The 19,400-nt window shown below is 41.0% G+C and overlaps 1 protein-coding gene across 5 annotated transcripts in view; it reads left to right on the forward strand.

Annotated features, from left to right (window-relative positions):
• Window positions 1-19,400, forward strand: part of FMN2 (formin 2) — a 340,988-nt gene that overhangs the window by 142,261 nt on the left and 179,327 nt on the right. For all 5 annotated transcript variants that reach the window (XM_061624583.1, XM_061624581.1, XM_061624582.1 and 2 more), the window contains exons 6-7: window positions 535-2,183; window positions 8,142-8,286. In XM_061624583.1, the coding sequence (XP_061480567.1) occupies window positions 535-2,183; window positions 8,142-8,286 (1,794 nt within the window). The remainder of the gene's footprint in view (window positions 1-534; window positions 2,184-8,141; window positions 8,287-19,400) is intronic.

Genomic DNA, 19,400 nt, shown 5'->3' on the forward strand with positions numbered 1-19,400 from the left:
AAATATGAGTCCATATTGCAACAATTGAATCATCTTTCAAAAGTGCACTGAAGTAAAATTACATTGTAAAATTGAAAAGGTACCTCTCCCAAGAAAGAAGCCTCACAAACCCTTTAGATAGGTGAGAATTGTAGATGTCAAAGTGAGGTGAGTCTTGCATGAATTCAAAAACAATTCTGTACTTTTCAAAATTGGAAAGGCATATAAGACCCAAGGACGAAACTGTGAATGTTAAGGGCAGAGGGTGGACACATTTTGGAAGTGATACATGAATAAACTAGTAATATTAAAATGTTATTAAAAATAGGTGGTAGCAGTAAAGAATCAATTTGTCACAGGTCAGTAGCCATTTTGCCACATGTACCAAGTGGTGACCATGTTGGACACCAACGGGTTAGATCTTTATAATGTACTGAAGTACCCATGTGGTAGTGACTAACTGATGTAGTTCACCCTTAAATTCTGTATAAGTTTTCTCTTTATGCTGGAAAAATACCGCATTCTCATTTTGCATGTTGACTTTTCTTTTTGTAGGAAGATCTTACAATGAAATCAGAGGAGCGGGCAAATGAGATTCAACGACTTGAGCAGACCATACAAGATCTGAAAACAAAAATTGCAGAGTTAGAGAAACAGTTTCCAGCAGGTGAAGTGCTGATTTCCAGTAGAAGTCAGTGGAATGAGAGCAGACAACCACCTTCAGGACTGTCCAGTGCAGCTTTTCAAGAACATGAATCAGGTGCCCTTCCTAAAACTATAATTGCAAAATCTGTGCAGACTTCACCAACAGATGATTGTTTAGCACATACGATGCCTTCAGCCAACACACTGCCACAAGCACCTCCCCACCTCAAAGGGGATCCAAGTCAAGGGCCAACTCAGCCATTGCCAACACTTGAAACACAATCCACGTTTTGCTCTGAAATATCTTTAGTTCTGACTCCAAAACGGATTTCAGTACAGTTGGATGCTGCCCACGAGAAATTAACTATGTCGCAACCTTCAGGACCTGATGCTAATTTGTCATCTTTATTTCAAGAGGAATTGGTATCTTCAGCTTCCCACCCAGCTCCAAGTACTGAAAGTATTACTTGCAGTGAACATTCCCCTTCCTTATCCTGTCACCTTACTTCTGGCTTCCCCCCTGCACTGTCTGACACAGGAATGTCCACTTCCCTGCCGGGAGCAGGAAACTGGTTTTTAACTTCATCCTCATCTCATTCAAGTGTACTGCCTCCATCATCCATTCTTGCCTCAGGGTATTCCCTGCCTTCACCTGGCATAGTGCCACCTCCTGTCCCTATGTTGCCTGGGGAAGGGATACCTCCTCCACCACCTCTTCCTAGAATGGACATGCTACCATCTGCTCCTCCTTTGTCTTTTGCAAGCATCCCTCTTCCACCTCCCTTGTCTGGAGCTGGAATCCCCACAGGCATTCCACTTCCACCACCTTTTCCTGGAAGGGAAATGCCACCTGCTCCCCCATCTTTGCCAGACATGGAAGTGCCACCACCTCCACCTTTGCCAGGAGCAGCTATTTCCCCTCCCCATCTCATGCCAGGCATGATGGCACTTCTTCCGGGAACAGGAGTGCCATCACCTCCACCTTTGCCAGGCATGGTGGCACCTCCACCTCCCCCACCTTTGCCTGACATGGTGGTACCTCCACCTCCACCACCTCTACCAGGAATGGGAGTGCCACCAGCTCCACCTTTGCCGGGCATGGTGGCGCCTCCACCTCCCCCACCTTTGCCAGGTATGGTGGCACCTCCACCTCCACCACCTCTACCAGGAATGGGAGTGCCACCAGCTCCACCTTTGCCAGGCATGGTGCCACCTCCCCCTCCACCACCTCTACTAGGAATGGGAGTGTCATCGCTGGGCATGGGGGCACCACCGCCTCCACCTCCTCCACCTTTGCCAGGCATGGGTGTACCACCACCTCCCCCACCTTTGCCTGGTACAGGAGCTCCCCCTCCTCCCCCACCATTGCCTGGTATGGGCGTGCCACCTCCTCTACCTGTTAGCCTTCCACAACTTTCTGGGTTTTTCCCCCCTCCCTTGCCAACTGGTTTATTTGTAATGGGGATGAACCAGGAAAAAGGTGGCAGGAAACATACAATAGAACCTTCTCGACCAATGAAGCCTCTTTATTGGACAAGAATTCAACTTCATAATAAAAGGTAACATACTTGTTAGAAATGTTTAGTTGGTAGCTTGAGAATTCGGATCATGCTATACTAAGAAATGAAAAATATCAGTATACCACCACTGTCCCCCCCCATGACATTATAAACTAGAAACCATGGTTTTTTAATGCTCATTTTTTGGTATTGGTTTTTATGTGTTTTTGAGAGAATGTTAGGAAGAGGTGTCTTTCTGTGTATTTTAACAGTAAATATCAGCTGGCAAAGACCATATTCTGCTTGGTAGTGAACACTGAAAATTCCCAGGACAGCCATGTGTATTATGTTCCCTTCTGAATCAGATGTAAGTCTAACATAATGCAAACTGCAATTTATCAGAGAGCTTTCAAAAGGTGGTCTCTTTGGTGACAAATTTGTACACATTTGTCAATGCCATCAGATGCCCTCAGTATGATCATGTGGCTCATCTGTAACCATAGCCACATGGAGATAATCTCTTCATGTGTATATGGCTACACAGGATTATAGCAATTCTTGTGATTATGGCAGGTCTAAAACTGTATCAACATGTTGGCAGGAAGTGATCTAATACTTCAGTTCACACAGGATCATGGACATGAGCAACCTGGACAAAAATTGCGTTAAGGCAAGGATGAGCAACTTGTGGATCTTCAGATGATGTTAGACTATAACTCCCATTATTCCTGATTATTGGCCATGCTGGCTGGTATTGAGGGGAGTTGGAGTCGGTTTCAGGAGGGCTACAGGTTCCCCACCCCTGCATTAAGGAAAACTTTAATTTGCCTCTCACAGGACTTTGAAATGTGACATTCCTGCTCACTCAAGAAGGAGGCTGGCAGAAATACAGAGATGGGAAGACCAATTTATGCACACAGCAGAGGAGCTTGTGCTAGAAAAGAGGAATAATTTGGAGGCTCCAGAGCATACCATGGGCAAAAAAGGAACTCTCCCAAGTGTGTCTTTTGTACTTTAACCCCTGTGTGACAGTTCAGGGCACAGTGCTTAATTTCTGAAATAAGAGAGATGCTAGGCACCCCCTACCCTTATGTTGAACTTACCTGCTCTAGACTCCCACATGAATGAGAGCAGGTTCTTTTGAGTAAAATATGCTCTCCGCATGCTCAGAACTTAAATAGTATTTCATAAGCTCCTGCCAGGACTGGCTTGTGGCACTATAATAAGGTATGTATCCTAAGCCCTAGTAATCCTAGACATTGCAAACCATGGGACACACTTCTCATAGAATAGTAGAGTTAGAAGGGAGGGGCCTATAAAGCCACTGCTCGATGCAGGGATCCAACTTAAAGCATACCCAACAGGTGGCTGTCTCTTGAATGCCTGCCTCTTGAATGCCTCAGGTGTTGGAGAGCCCACCACCTCCCTAGGTAATTGGTTCCATTGTTGTAGTGCTGTGTAACAGTTAGGAAGTTTTTCCTGAAGTTCAGTCAAAATCTGGCTTCCTGTAACTTTTAACTATTGAAATGATCGAGAAGAGATCCTGGCCCTCCTCTGTGTGACAACCTTTCATGTACTTGAAGAATGCTGTCATATCTCCCCTCAGTCTTCTCTTCTCAAGGATAAACATGCCCACTTCTGTCAGTCTCTCCTCATAGGGCTTTGTTTCCAGACCCCAATTATCCTTGTTGCCCTCCTCTGAACCTGTTCCAGTTTGTCTGCATCCTTCTTAAAGTGCAGTGTCCAGAACTGGACATAGTGCTCAAGATGAGGCCTAACCAATGCAGAATAGAGGGGAACTAGGACTTCCCACGATTCGGAAACTATATTTCTGTTATTGCAGCCTAAAATAGCATTTGCCATTTTTGCAGTCACATCACACTGTTGACTCATATTCAGCTGGTGATCAGCAACAATCCCGAGATCTTTCTCACATGCAGTATTGCTGAGCCGCCTATCCCCCATCTTATAACTGTGCATTTGGTTTCTTTTTCCTAGATGTAAGACTTCTCACTTATATCTGTTAAATTTCATTCTGTTGTTTTCAGTCCAATGCTCTAGCCCAGCCTTTCCCAACCAGTGTGCCTCCAGATGTTGTTGGACCACAACTCCTATCAGCCTCAGCCAGCATTGCCAATGAAAGATGGGAATTGTGGTCCAACAACATCTGGAGGCACACTGGTTGGGAAAGGCTGCTCTAGCCTATCAAGATCACTTTGAATTTTGTTTCTGTCCTCCAGGGTATTAGCTATTCCTCCCAATTTTGTATCATCTTCAAATTTGATAAGCATTCCCTGCACCTCCTCATCCAAGTCATTAAATAATGTCAAAGAGGACTGGGCCCAGGACTGGGCCCTATGGTATCCCATTCATTACATCCCCCCAGTTTGAGAAGGTACCATTGATAAGCACACCTTGAGTAAGATTTTGTAGCCAGCTGTGGATCAACCTGATAGTTGTTCCATCCAGTTCACATTTAGGTAGCTTGCTAATCAGAATATCATGGGGCACTTCCTCAAAAGCTTTGCTGAAGTCAAGATATATTATGTCCACAGCATTCCCACAGTCTACAAGGGAGGTTACCCAATCAAATAATGAGATGATTAGTCTGGCAGGATTTGTTCTTGACAAATACATGTTGGCTTCTAGACTGCATTGTTTTCAAGGTGCTTTCAGACTGACCACTTCATAATCTGCTCCAGAATTTTCTCAGGGATTGATGTCAGGCTGACTGGTCTGCAGTTCCCCGGTCCTCCTTTTTGCCCTTTTTGAAGATAGGGACAACATTAGCCCTCCTCCAGTCATCTGGCACTTCACCTATTCTCCATGATTTCACAACATAATAGACAGTGTTTCTGAGAGTTCTTCAGCCAGTTCCTTCATTACTCTAGGATGCAGTTCATTGGACCCTGGAGATTTGAACTCTTTCAAAGTAATTAGGTATTCCTTGACCATTTGTCTATCAATCTCAAGCTGCAATCCTGCCCCTTCAACTTCACATTTCCCAGGAAGGTTGTAGATCCTTTTTTGAGAGAAGACTGAGCCAAAGCAGGAACTGAGCACTTCTGCCTTTGTCATCTTATCATTTTGCCACCATTTCTTTTCTGTACAGTAGGGCCCCACTCATACAGTGGGTTACGTTCTGGACCCCCGCCTAAAAGCAAAACCTGCCTAAAAGCGGAACTCCTTCAATAAAATGGTGCCCAACGCCCAAAAAATGCCATAAAAGCGGAACAAGAGCTGTATGATGGGCCTTACTCTAATTTTAGCTGCTGTACTAGTGGAACGCCAAAAAGTGGGCCGCCAAAAAGCAGGGCCCTACTATACTCTGTCTTTTACTATGGAAGTATCTGAAGAAAGCTTTTTTGTTGCTTTTAGCATCCCTTGCTAACCTCAATGTATTCTCACCTCAACGTATTCTCAGCTTTAGTCTTCCTGACACCATCCCTGCAATTCTGTGCTACCTGTGTGCACTGTTCCTTTGTGGCCTGGCCTTCCTTCCACTTCCTATATGTGTCATTTTGTTTTCATGTCATCTCTAAGCTTTTTGTGAAGCCACATTGGGTTCTTCTGCTGTTTTCCACCTTTTATGCCTTCTCTTGAAAACTAGATTGGACCAAAAGAATGGATGTAGGCAGGGCACATCAGAAGAAGAAAAAAGTTCCTGTGTTTTGGTAGTTCAGGTGTCATGTCAGTAAATTTGATCAAATCATGCATCCATACTCTTCGGCAGAGAAAATATGCATAGATGCTTGCAAAAGCCCCTGCACTGCCTTGTCCTTACTAGACTTGTTCTGATAATAAAGATGTATAGAATAATATTACATAGATGGACATATTTGGCTGTGAGAGTAACTTACTTAAGACTACCTGAGTAGGGAGGTTTCAGGTGTTCCATTACTATGGCAGAAGTTCACACCTCTTCTTTCAGTCCCCCTTGAGTATTGACATCTTAATGCTGGCATGGGGAACCTTGGGTTGAGGGGAGCCTTCAGGACTCTTCCAAGGCCCAGACCACACTCCCTTTGTCCAGGCCACACTCCTGATTGGCCTGCTCTGAGCCCTCAGTGTGTCCTTGAACTGTGATAATTCCTCTTGCTTGTCTGAATGGAGAGATGTGTGTGAGTGTGTAGAAATCTTTGCCTATTGCATGGCTGGAATGCAACATATTGTAAAAAAGCAAGAGTTGCATCCACTGCTTTACCCACTTTTTCTTCTGGCCCCCACCCACCACTGACATGCAGCCCCCAGAAGCTTGCATGTGAGGCCATGTTGCCCACAGACTAAAAAATGTTCCCCAGCCCTGTTTTAGTGGGGTTCACAGGAAGCACGTTTCCCACATGAATTTGTGTGCAAGTTGTTTGCTGACACTTCTGATATATTGTATATCCAAAGCCACCTACAGTGAATCAAAAGCAGAGGTCAGATTTAAGCATGGTAGAAGCAAATCTCTCTTATTCATAGCTCACCTATCTGTGAGCCTGTAAAAATTTAACTATTCCACCCATTAAGAAAGTGAGATTTGATCTAATGTGGCTCTAGTTGAGGCCCTAGGATTGAAATTGATTAGCATCTTGATTACTTAGAGCAAGGGTAGCCAACATGGTGCCTTCTAGATGCTCTTGGACTACAACTCCCATCATTCCTGACCATTGGCCATGCTAGCTGGGCTGCTGGGAGTTATAGTCCAACAACATCTGGAGGGCACTTTGCTGACTTCTCACATTAAAAGTGCTTGGACTGCAGCATTTTTTTTATGGGCATGAGAGAGGGTTTCTAGTGACTCACTTCTACCTGACACTCCTTGTAAAACAAAATGGAAGGTAGTAGTTGATCATAACTCAAGTCTGCCTGAAACCATGCCCCTAGATGTTGACAGTCTGCTCTCAAATATATATATATGTAATATGTGCTCAAAGTGGAGAGTAATACTTGTACTCAGAGTGAGGCACACTCTTTATTATTATTTACACATGTTCCTTCCTTCCACATTGAAAACAAGTTCCAGAGCTAAGATCTGTCAAGAAAAGAAAGCCACAAAGAAATATTTGGGGATATTGAAGAGTGGCTGTGCAAGGGATCTTCTAGTCTGTAATGTGGTGGAAAAGGCTGTTATTACAATGCATTGTCATCTCTGTGTGTGGCCGTGTGGATGGAGTGGTTTTCAAAATGATTCATGGAATTATTTTAATGGAAATTTTTTTCTAAGCAACCTCCCCCTCCCAAATGAGGCTTTCTGTGTGATTTTCTGCTGGTGTCCACTACAGTGTGCACCATTCCATTTCCTCATTTAATCTTACCTTCTGACAGACTCCCCTCAACCCAATCCCTCTTTCTCAATGGGGGAAGTAAGAGCTAGTTAGCTCAGATGCTGCTGCTGACATTTCTCTTATTAAGAGAAAAGGAAGATAGACAGGAGCATTCTAAGGAATGGAAAGAGACAATACAATCTGCCCTCACAGTGCAAATCCATTTCAGACATGAGCCAAAGGCAGCATAGGCTGTACACTGATTTATGAAATCTGTGCCACAATTTAGAACCCTTCCCAGTAGTTCTAGTTATCTGATAACTGCCCTGTGTAAATGTTATGTTGTATTTTGTGGAAGTATTTTCTTTTCATTCTTCTCATTATTTGCCTTTTCAAACTTAATCAGACTTAATGCTAACTTGCAAATAATTGTTTTCCAGACCATCTCACCTTTTTTGACTACTGACATTGTGACTGTGGTCAGAAACATAAATTGTAGCATTCATATCTATATTTTTATCTATCTATGAAACAAGATTCCTATTAAAAAGTGGTATTTTATGTTGTGCAGAAAATGTTACAGCTTATTTACATTAATATGTAAAATAGGGTTGTTCAATATTTTTGCTTTCTTTTGAAAAGTCCAATTTTAACTAGAAAAAATGTTATTTTCAGCAGCACTTAAGCTGTTTATCATCTATCTTCATTCCACCATTCTGTGATTATTTAGCCTGACATTGCCCTACATAGGTCTTTTGCTTAACTTTAGAGATTCTAGTGCTTCACTTGTGTGGGAAAAAATTGAAGAGCCTTCCATAGATTATCATGAATTTGAAGAACTGTTTTCTAAAACAGCTGTTAAAGAGAGGAAGAAGCCCATTTCAGACACCATCACAAAGACAAAGAACAAACAAGTGAGTACCCTTTTGCAATCTTTCTTTGGTGAACAAGCCTTTTGTAGGAAAATGTTGACCAAACCTGCTGGAAGGGAAGAGTTAGAGTCAGTAGATCCAGCTGTGGGTAACTCATGGCTGGTGAATGACATACTTTCCTGTGCTAAATTTCTCCTATCCCTTCACTACAAACCTCTGTATATACACTGTATGGAGATGTACACTGTGTGAAGTGAAGAGACAGGATATATTTAGCACAGGAAAGTAGAAGGTCATGAGATCAAGTGGGATATACTTATATTTATAGAAAGGTGGAATAAAAATGCTGAAAGTAATTGATCAGTTGTGCAGCCAGAACAGAGAAAAGTTGAGTTTAATGTGCAGGCTGCTGGACACATAACAGACATGGCAGGGAGTGGAAGAATGTAGAGAATTGGATGGACTCCCTTTTCCAGTGGGATCTGAACCTCAGTCAAGTTTCAGGCGTCAGTGGAAATGATAAATATTTATTATGACATCATCATATAGGACAATATGTGACAAATATGGACAGCTAGATAATTTTAGCAAACTAGTTCTGTTAATGTTGTGACTGAAGGACTGCCTTTCAAGAAAATAAATGGAAAAATTTATAAATGTATAAATAACGGCTACAGAGATTAAACCGTACTGAAACTTATTGCATTCAGGGTTTGGTTAGTGCAAGACCATGTGTTCCTTGATAATGTGGAGACCACTAGAAATGTGCATGTGAGATAAGGTATCCCTGTGGGCTATCACAACACTCTGAAGCCTGGCATGGAAAAAGTATATGGCAACATGGCCTCCTCTTACAAGTGACAAAGCTGACATGGAATCTCTCTGCACCAGGTGCCAGAATAACATGATGGCTTATGCTAGACATTATGGCCTTAGCAAGGGCAAGTTGTTATATAGAGGCCATTTCCAGTGGTCTCCATCTAAAGACACTTTGGTGTGTTTTTCAATTCTGGCAAATTGAGTTCTGCAAAATATTGTTCAGCCATTCTTTCACTGCATGGATGTGTGGCATGAGAGGGGAAGAGTCCTCTACTTGTTTGGAATTCTAAGAAGGAGATGGAACTCGCTTCCATCAACATTCAGAACAGTTGGAGGGACAGAAAAAGCAATCGGGACTGTTTAGCTTGCTGTCCTGTATTTTTTTCACAGATGAAGGAACAAGAACAACAGCAGCCACTGTTACTTCCTTTTTCAGAAATTGCAGTTATCTTTTCTTTTTTAATAGAAGCCATTAGTTCAGCCTTTTCCAACCTTTGGGTTTCCACGTGTTGCTGGACTGTTGTTATTGTTGTTGTGTGCCTTCAAGTCAATTACGACTTATGAATCAGCGACCTCCGATAGCATCTCTTATAAACCACCCTGTTCAGATCTTGTAAATTCAGGTCTGTGACTTTCTTTATGGAATCAATCCATCTCGTTTGGTCTTCCTCTTTTTCTACTCCCTTCTGTTTTTCCTAGCATTATTGTCTTTTCTAGTGAATCATGTCTTCTCAATATATGTCCAAAGTATGATAACCTCAGTTTCATCATTTTAGTTTCCAATGATAGTTCTGGTTTAATTTGTTCTAGCACCCAATTATTTGTCTTTTTAGCCATCCATGGTATCTGCAAAGTTCTCTTCCAACACCACATTTCAGATGAGTTTATTTTTCTCTTATCTGCTTTTTTACTGTCCAACTTTCACATCCATACATAGAGATTGGGAATACCATGGTCTGAATGATCCTGACTTTGGTGTTCAGTGATACATCTTTGCATTTGAGGACCTTTTCTAGTTTTCTCATACCTGCCCTCCCCAGTCCTAGACTTCTTCTGATTTCTTGACTATTGTCTCCATTTTGGTTAATGAGTTGTGCTGAGGTATTGATAATCTTTGACAAGTTCAATGTTGTCATTGTCATCTTTAAAGTTACATAAATCTTCTGTTCTCATTACTTTAGTCTTTTTGACATTTAGCTGTAGTCCTGCTTTTGTGCTTTTCTCTTTAACTTTCAAAGACTACAGTTCCCATAATTCCTGACCGTTGGCTATGCTGGCTGGGATTGATGGGAGTTGTAGTCCAGCAATCATCATCATCATCATCATCATCATCATCATCTGGATTCTCAAAGGTTGGGAAAGGGTGCATTAGTCAGTTTGTTGTAGCAGCAGTCAGTCTTACTTGATTTGATGGCTGGTGCTGGAGCAAGAAATCTGCCTCCCGCATCCCCATTAGTGCTGACTTGACTGTTTGGAATCTTGGTTTAGTGCCAGAAGGGCAATTACCATATTTGTGCAGCAGTGAAATGCCTTTAGCAATAGCAAGATGTTGGTGTGCATATAAATGTAGATTATGTTTAACTTATTAAACATTATTTTTGGTTTGATTTCCTTCTCTCCATACATGAAGTTGCCTTATGCTTAGTCAGTCTAGTCAAGAACTGTCTATTGTGACTGGTAGTGGTTTACATAAGAGCCCTGCTGAATTATTTATTTATTATTAGTATACTGCTTAATGCCAAAATAGGCTTCTAAGCAGTTTAAAAGTCTAAACCAATTATACAATTGGTTAGACCAATTAGACCAAAGTCCCATCTAGTGCTGCATCCCGTTTTCACAATGGCCAACCAGATGTCTATCGGGAACTGCCAGCTTGACCTGAATGCAACTGCCCTTTCTCCACTTGTGATTTCCAGCAACTAGCATTCACAATCATATTGCCTGTGACATTAAGGTCTAAGGCATAATTTATCCCTTCTTCTTATGGTCTTTTTACCTGGAGATTCATGTCATGTCATGTTATAGTTTGTTTCTATGCTGCCTTTTGGCCAAAAGGAACCCCAAGGCAGCTCACAAAAATATGCACAAATGCAAAATGCAAAAAAATACAAATTTCCAAAATTTAAGACGATGAAAACTTAACATTAAAACAAAACAAAATGTAAAAGCCAAATACATTCATCTTCCTGGCAAAGGGCAGTCCCCAGAAAGTCATCAAAAAGAGCAGGTTGAGGGGGCAAGGCCGGTGGTCCCAGCACAGCCTGGGACTCTCTGCGTGCATTTCTGGCCTTCATACGCAGAACCCTAAATCCTAGAAAAATAGCAAGAACTGTCTTAGATACTGAATTAAAATCTCAGGATTTTATAATTTGACTTTGTAATAATAATTTTAAAACGCTGTGATGATTGTTCTGCAAAACAGGACTTAATGTGATGGGCTAGGTAAATTGACTGGGTGTTATAGTGAAATAATGCATGCTATGAACTCTTACTGAAAGATTAATTTTGGCATCTTGCTGGATTATTCTACTGGTGTTTTTCAAGCTGGAGTTAGAGCTACAAACTCAAGTCATAAGTATTCTTGTTTTCATTCCAGCATGTTCCACTGAACAAACTTTTTTTTTCAGTAGCGGAAGAGCCAAAATACTGTATGAGAATATAGTATTTCAAAACAAGGTTGTTTTTTAAAATAGAATTCCATCTGTCATGAGCATCCATTTGATGTCTTCATCAAATAAACATTTCACATTGCTTTGAACATCTGCATAACTTTTATTGAGTATCAGTTTATACACAAGTCAGTATTGTTTTCCAGATTTCTTAAAAATATCATATTGGATAGTTCTATGGTTTGGGAGAAGAACTATCCTAACTGCTGTTGTCTTCCACTGAAGATCTTGCTAGACTATTTATGGTAGGGTACCTCTGCATTTAAATAGGTGGGTGTGTCTGCTCTGTGAAATTTGACTTTTATTAACATATCATGAGATTTAGCAAAGCAAACTTCTCCAACAATAAAATAATGAGTATTGGCTTGTGTTTGGCAAACAGTGTTTACATAGGCAGGCAGTAGTTGTGGTTAAACATTAGTGGCTGTGGTTTTTAATGTCTGGCAGTGTTTGGGTTTTTTTTGCAGTGGTAAGCACTTTATTATATTATTATTAAAAGTTTTATTTTTTAAAAAAAAAGTGGAGCTGGATACTCTTAAAGGTCTCTAAAAGGACATGCTTTCTGCAAAACATATCTAGAATTAATGAATATGAATATATGGAGCTATCTTACAGACTATTGGCCCATCTAACCCAGTACTGTTAACTCTGATAGCAGTAGTTCTCTAACATTTTGTAACAAAGACTTTTTCCAGTCCTGCCAGCTGAGATTAAAAAAAAAACCCTTGAAATGCTGGAGATTGATCTTGGGATCTTTTTATCAATAGTCACATATGCATATTCTTGAGCTCTACACAGAAATACAATAGTATTCCTGCAAGTCTTCCGTTGTGTTGAACTGAAAGTAAAAATGCTGCAAAATACATTTAACATATGGTTGATCTTAAAAAGCTTCAGCTGATGCCAAATGTAGCTGTGAAGATTTTTTACCAGAGCCACTTACTCAGGTTATGTCACTACATTGTTGTACAATCTTTTGCGGATTCTTGTTTGTTTCTGGGCTCAATTTGAATTTCTGGTCACACCTTTAAAGTAGGGCTGAAGTTTGTTTGTTTATTTGTTTATTTATTTCCCAGTCTTTATCCAAAGGTTCAAGGAGAGTTACAACAATTTAAAGTACAACCTAAAAAACAATTTTAAAACTTACAATCACAAAAATCAGAAAACATTGTTTTTAATTTAATGATGAAATATTGAACTAGGGATGGGGGAGAAATTCACAAATCTATCACATTTTTACTTTCCAAAATAATAATATATGAGAACAGAAACACAGCCAACCATTGAAATTTGCACATATATGAATTTTTTGATACAGTTCTCCAACCAAACAATGCTTACAAAAATGCATATATTAGGGAAAAGTGTGCATAAAGATGAATATATTAGTTAAAATAACTTACAAAAATGTACTACATCAGGAGAAATTGCTTGCAAAAATGCCACCTGTGCAGCCGTGGGCAAGCTGCATAGTCCCAAGGAGCCCAGTTGCCCCCCAGCTGGCAGTTGCGGACAAGGAAGGGGCTCGCTTGTGCAGCTGTGGCAAGCTGAGCAGGCCCTAGCCAGCTGGGGAGGACTAGCCTCAGAGGTAGGCAATGGTAAACCCCCTCTGAATACCGCTTACCATGAAAACCCTATTCATAGGTTAGCCATAAATCGGATTGACTTGAAGACAGTCCATTTCCATTTTTCAGTCAAAACCTCATGTGTTTATTAGGAGACAATTGTGGTTATTAGAACTTCGCTGAAGAATTGAAGAACTAAAATGCTGAAGAATGTCCATAAGGATTTTTTTTTAAAAAAAAATGCAAATTGCTGCAGATATGTGATCTGAATTTAAGATTGAAAACATGAGAATTGACAGATGATTCCATCCCTATGTGCAACCATTTTTACATACGTTCAAGGATCTTCCAGAGTGTATGTGGAACCTCCCAAAGTTTAGGAGGAGATCTGGATGTTTGGGGAGCACGTACTGTTTCCTTTCAGAAGTGGACTGATGGCTGGCTTCTTTTCTTAAACAAACACAAACACACATCATGGTTTTGGCATATGTTGATTTCACAATCTGGCTTTAAGAGAGGTTTTTTTTAACGAGAATCCAGGCCTCATACCACTTCATAATGGCATTTGATAGTAGTACAATCCCTCCACCTGAAATATGGAAAACATTTGCCTCCATCTCCAAATGTCTATGAATTCCTTCCCCATCTTCCTAATTTTGGTAAAAAGATTTGGCGAAGGTAGGGGAGAGGATTTGTGCTGCCCTACTTTAAAGTCCTGAACAGCTTAGCACTAAGATACGTGGTCATGTTGTGACCCGCCTTGAGTGCTTCATACTGAGGGGGAAAGATGGGATATATTATTACTATTATTATTTAAGCCATTTCTGTACCACATAATTTATACAAAAATCTCTAAGCAGTGTACAGAAGATAAAACAACAGCAAATATTATAAAAATATACAGTAAAGCCACAATACAAATGCATACATAATACAAATTAACAAATAAATATTAAAACAATTGCCTTGCACTTCTCCACTCAACTTCTCTCAACCTCCTGACTCTCACCCAGGACTCCACCCATCCACTCTGGCTCTCACCCAGGGTCCATCATGCACAAATCGCCCCCAAAGTCTCACAAGCTTCGCAGGGGATCCCAAAAATGGTGAACAGAAGGATGCAGGGGACATCTGGGGGTCTGGGCTGCCTGTGCGCTGGAAGGCACCGTCAACAAGGATGCTGTTCTTGCCGAGGCAGCACAGGCAGAAGTGCAGGGCACAGAAGGCGATCTCCAGGTGGCGGTGCGAGATGAAGCTGGAGTGGCCCATGTTGAAGTCCACCAAGTCCTGCGACATCGCCACATCTGTCCAGATGAAGGTTGTCATCATGACATACTGCTGCAGGAGTGAGAAAAATGGCACCAGCCAAAAATCCCTTCTTCTATGCCGCTGTTAAAGGTTCAGCAGCCCTTCCTTCCATCTTTGAATTATGAGGAAAAAAACCCTCACACATGTATCAAGATGTTGGCATGAGTTCAGAGATTGTTATCCCAGAATAGTCAATTGTCATTAATTTTTTAATTAATTTTAATAAACTAACAAAGCATAGATAGCTGACCTTGGGGATATTACTCATTAAACAAATAAGTATATATGCTGTTCTATTTCAATGTTAAGTAGTATTTTCAAATGTAGTGGAGACAGCCCTGCAGCCAGCCTTCCTTGTTAGGTGGGGCAGCCATATTTCTAGGTGGGGCATTTTTTGGGGGGGGAAGCACATAGTGCCAGCCAACCTCCCTCCCAGTGAAGAGGATGTGAGGGCCAGGCCAGGGGAAGGGAAAAGCAGTGACCTTCCCCCCTCATTTCTCCTCTATCCAGAGAGTGCATTAACTTACATGAGTGAAGTTTAATATGGTGAATTGTCTCACCATTTTTAAGAGATTCCCAGGAATACCAGACTCAAAAGCTTGACTTTGCCTATAGCTACAGTTCCCTTTCACCTGTGGCCTGTCCCTGTGTTCTGATTTTTCATGTACTGAACTACTTTGGTAATGAGAGTGAGCTAATGAGCTTGGCTTTGATGCTGCCTTAGATATTTCAGTTTTAGATTCCACCCAGAAAACAAACTTGACCATATTAGAAGTTTGGGGAAGGGCAGAGAGAAAATAAATATTTTAAGGTGTGTAGAAGGAGAGTCTTTCCTTCTAGTCTTGTCCCTGATCTTTAGATTTTCTTTCTGTTGGACAAACAAGAGAAAACATTTTTTAGTGCTATATAAAGGACTAACTAAGCAATTGGAAACTAATTGGATTTTTTTTACTGGTTGCTGAGTTGATTTTTCTTTCCAGAAACCCTGAAAATGCCTCATGCTGAGCTACAAATATTGCATAAATTAGGCCTGTTACAGCCTAGGCAGCCAGCCATCCAGCTAGCAAACTGTAGTATGCACAGCAATATTTCTATTCCCCTAGGGCTGCTTTCATCCTTTGCCACCAAGTACTCAATAAAAAGAAGAAATAGCCATTATGATTGTGAGAATAGTGAGTGCTTTAAAAGAGTAAAGGGTAACTTGGGGTAGGCATTTTTTTAGATCACTTTATGTTATCTCTTTGTTTCACCCTTTAGCCATGAGCACCCAGTCCTGCTGTACTCATAATAACTGCAGAATAAACAAACTCTTACTTCAGGCAAACAAACATGCTTCTTTATTTCTGGCTGGGTAGAGAACACAGCTGAAATGAAAAAGAAGAGCAAAGGATAGTCCAAGGGGTGGAGTCTAACTCTAGCCCATAATGCAAAATTCTAATATTTAGAATTTCTATTTCCTAGAACCGTAGAAAGGCAAGTTTATCTGCAGTTTTGGAGGAGGGGAAAATGATGTATCTAATAAGCCAGAATATGCTGCACATGAGTGCATACAGACCATTTACAGCTGCTTCACTCCTCCACATTTATTTATTTATTATTTATTATTAAATTTATATTCCACCATTCCTCCCAGAAGGAGCCCAGGGCAGCAAAAGATAAAACAATTTAAAAAATCTATTAAAAGCATCTTTTTTTTAAAAAAAAAAGCATCTTTAAATAAATATCTTAAAAACAAAACATCTTTTAAAAATATTTTTTAAAAATCTTTTAAAAAATCTTTTAAAATAATTCCAACATAGATGCAGACTGGGATAAGGTTTCTGCTTAAAGGCCTATTGAAAGAGGAATATCTGCAATAGGTGCTGCAAAGACAAGTAATGTCACTTGTCTAATATTTAAGTGGAGTGAATTCCAAAGGGTAGGTGCTGCAATGCTATGGGTCCGCTTCCTATGTTGTGCGGAATGGACCTCCTGATGAGATGGTATTTGCTGGATGCCCTCACCTGCAGAGTGCAGTGATTGATTGGGTATATAAGGGGTAAGATGATCTTTCAGGTATCTTGGTTCCAAGTTGTAGACGGATTTATACACCAAAACCAGCACACTGAACTTACAGTCCTGACCCCATTGGATTTAGATTCAGAACCACTGGTTTGCTTTTTTATGTTGTGTTTAATGTGAAACTTAGCAGCAAAGTATTTCATAGATCAGCTTACAGATAACAGGTCTCTGAGACAGGAGATTACTAGGAATAGCTACTCAAGTGAAGATGTTATCACAGCAACCTGACACACTTTGTCAGACCAAAGGTCAGGGCAGGTTTACTATTTGCGTGGGAGCTGTTTCTCAGATTGAGACTAGGTAAGAAATTGGGCACTCCATTGTATGGGCAGGGGAGCAATCTCAGTCAGCTCATGCCTGCGCATCTGCTAATGTGTCCTTGGCAACAGGGGAGGAGAGACATCAGCCAGTTCTTCCATAGTACCCTCCTCCAGTCTTGCTGACTGTTCCGCTTTCAAAGGAGGTGGAGCCGGGGATGGTTCAGGAGGGCCAACAGGCTCTGGATGCATAGTGGGAGGAACCTCAGCCCTACCTCTTAAACAGCTGCTGGTGGCTTGGGGATGGGGCTGTCACTGGCCAGATTACTGAAGTCTTCTCTAGTTTCAGTTCCTTCCCTCTATAGACCACTAGGGCCCTCCCCAGGATCCTAGTCCTCCTCCTGCTTGCTTTTCCAGGAGTTCTTTAACGAGCCCATGACACTCAGCCCAGTAGCTAATGGGCAGCTAGTGCAATTATTTCAGACATGGAGTAACATGTTGGTGATGTCCTGCCCCAGTGAGCAGTAATGGCATTGCATTTTGCTCCAGCTGCAGCTTCCAGACTAACGTCACAAGGGCAGCACCATATAGAGTGTTTTACAGTAATCCAGCCTGCAGGTTACCACATGTATGGACAACTGTGGTCGAGCTACCCCTGTTCAGAAACAGCTGCAGCTGTCTTACTAGCTAAAGCTGAGAAAAGGTACGCCTAGCCACTGAGGTCAACTGGGCCTCTAGCATCAAAGATGGATCCAAGAACACCCCCAAACCACTAACCTGCTCTTTTAGAAGCAGTACAGCCCCATCCAAAGCAGGCAGTTGACCAATTATCCACTTGGGAACCACCTATGCACAGTTCCTCTGTCTTGCTAGGATTCAGAGACAGTTTATTGACCCTCATCCAACCCACCACTGAGTCCAGGGACCAGTCCAGGGCTTGCATAGCCTCTCCCGATTCAGATGTTACAGAGAAATAAAGCTGGGAATCATCAGTGTACTGCTGACATCTTGCTCCAAATCACCTAATGACCACTCCAACCGGCTTTATATAGATGTTGGACAGCATTGGGGACAAGATAACACCCTGCAGCACCCCACAGCTCATCCTATATTAATTAGTAGTAGTAGTAGTAAACTATTCCTATTAACTTTAGAAATCATAAACAGTGCTGAGTATAATGTAACTGATAATGTAACAAAATGTCTTTGGCCTTTTGTAACATTATTTCATATTGTTGACTGAGCTTAGTGACTATATCTCCTACTTTTTAAAAATAAAAAATGCTGGTGTTTACTCTCTTATTCACATCCTTACATGGGTGCAATTGCTTTCCCCCCCACCCTCTTTTACAGATATATGCATTGTTTGTGAATTTTATTTTGTTTCTCTTTATCCAATTATAGTTTATCAGAATCAAAACTAGAAAATGGTCCTATCCTCTAAGTACAGATTGGGGTTTCTCCTGAAGCTGAATTAATGCTTATGAGAGGAGGACTGCAGTAAAAGGAAAGGCTATGATCCTGAATATCAGGTGTGGGGAACCTTTGACCTCCAGTTGCTGCTGAGCTACATCATCCCTGGCCATTGGCCATGCTTGCTAGTTCTGCAACATCGGGGGGGGGAGTTCCTTACATCTGCTGGATATAGTCATTTGTACATATGTTCCATTTAAATCAGTGGCATAAAGATCCTAAATCTCATAATCTGCAATCTAAGCAGTCCTAATTGAAGAAGCAGATTAATTCCGCAAGAATGTTGTGTCCATATAGCTTTTCAAAACATTAGCATCATTTTAGTTCTTTGGCAACATTAACTCTTCTGTGAGTGCTGTTTATAAGATGACTTATCACAATGACCTTACCTTCTTCATCCACCCAGTCCTGGATAACATTGTAAGAAAAGGATTTATAAACTGGCCACAGTTTGATAAGCTGAACATAATGTGTATTGTTGGAAGCTTAATTAATTTTCTTTCTTTCTTTCTTTCTTTCTTTCTTTCTTTCTTTCTTTCTTTCTTTCTTTCTTTCTTTCTTTCTTTCTTTCTTTCTTTCTTTCTTTCTTTCTTTCTTTCTTTCTTTCTTTCCTTCTTCTCACAAGTAAGTTGAGCATTGCTTCCCTAGGAACACAACTGTTGTTAAAAGCTCTTGCAGATTTTGCAAGTGATTTCAATTCTTTGAGGAAGATTATCTAACTTTTAAAATACTGTTTACAAAGATGTACCCATAGCAAGAAAATGTGTCAGCAAGGAACTGCTTTCCCCCCCCATCCATTTGGAAACCTCACCATCAGTGTGCAAACACCTAGGTATCCAAGTCATATAGTTCTTTGTTAAGTAGTTCATAGAAAGTGAACTCACTTTCTCTCTTTTATTTAAAGTGGGATGGATACATGGCAATTCTACCTGCATGATAATCTAGTTCTCTGTAGAGACTCGACATTGGGAAAAACCATATCTTACTTTCCCCTCACCTCTTCC

This window comes from Rhineura floridana, chromosome 4, assembly GCF_030035675.1.
Source record: "Rhineura floridana isolate rRhiFlo1 chromosome 4, rRhiFlo1.hap2, whole genome shotgun sequence".
Taxonomy (NCBI): domain Eukaryota; kingdom Metazoa; phylum Chordata; class Lepidosauria; order Squamata; family Rhineuridae; genus Rhineura; species Rhineura floridana.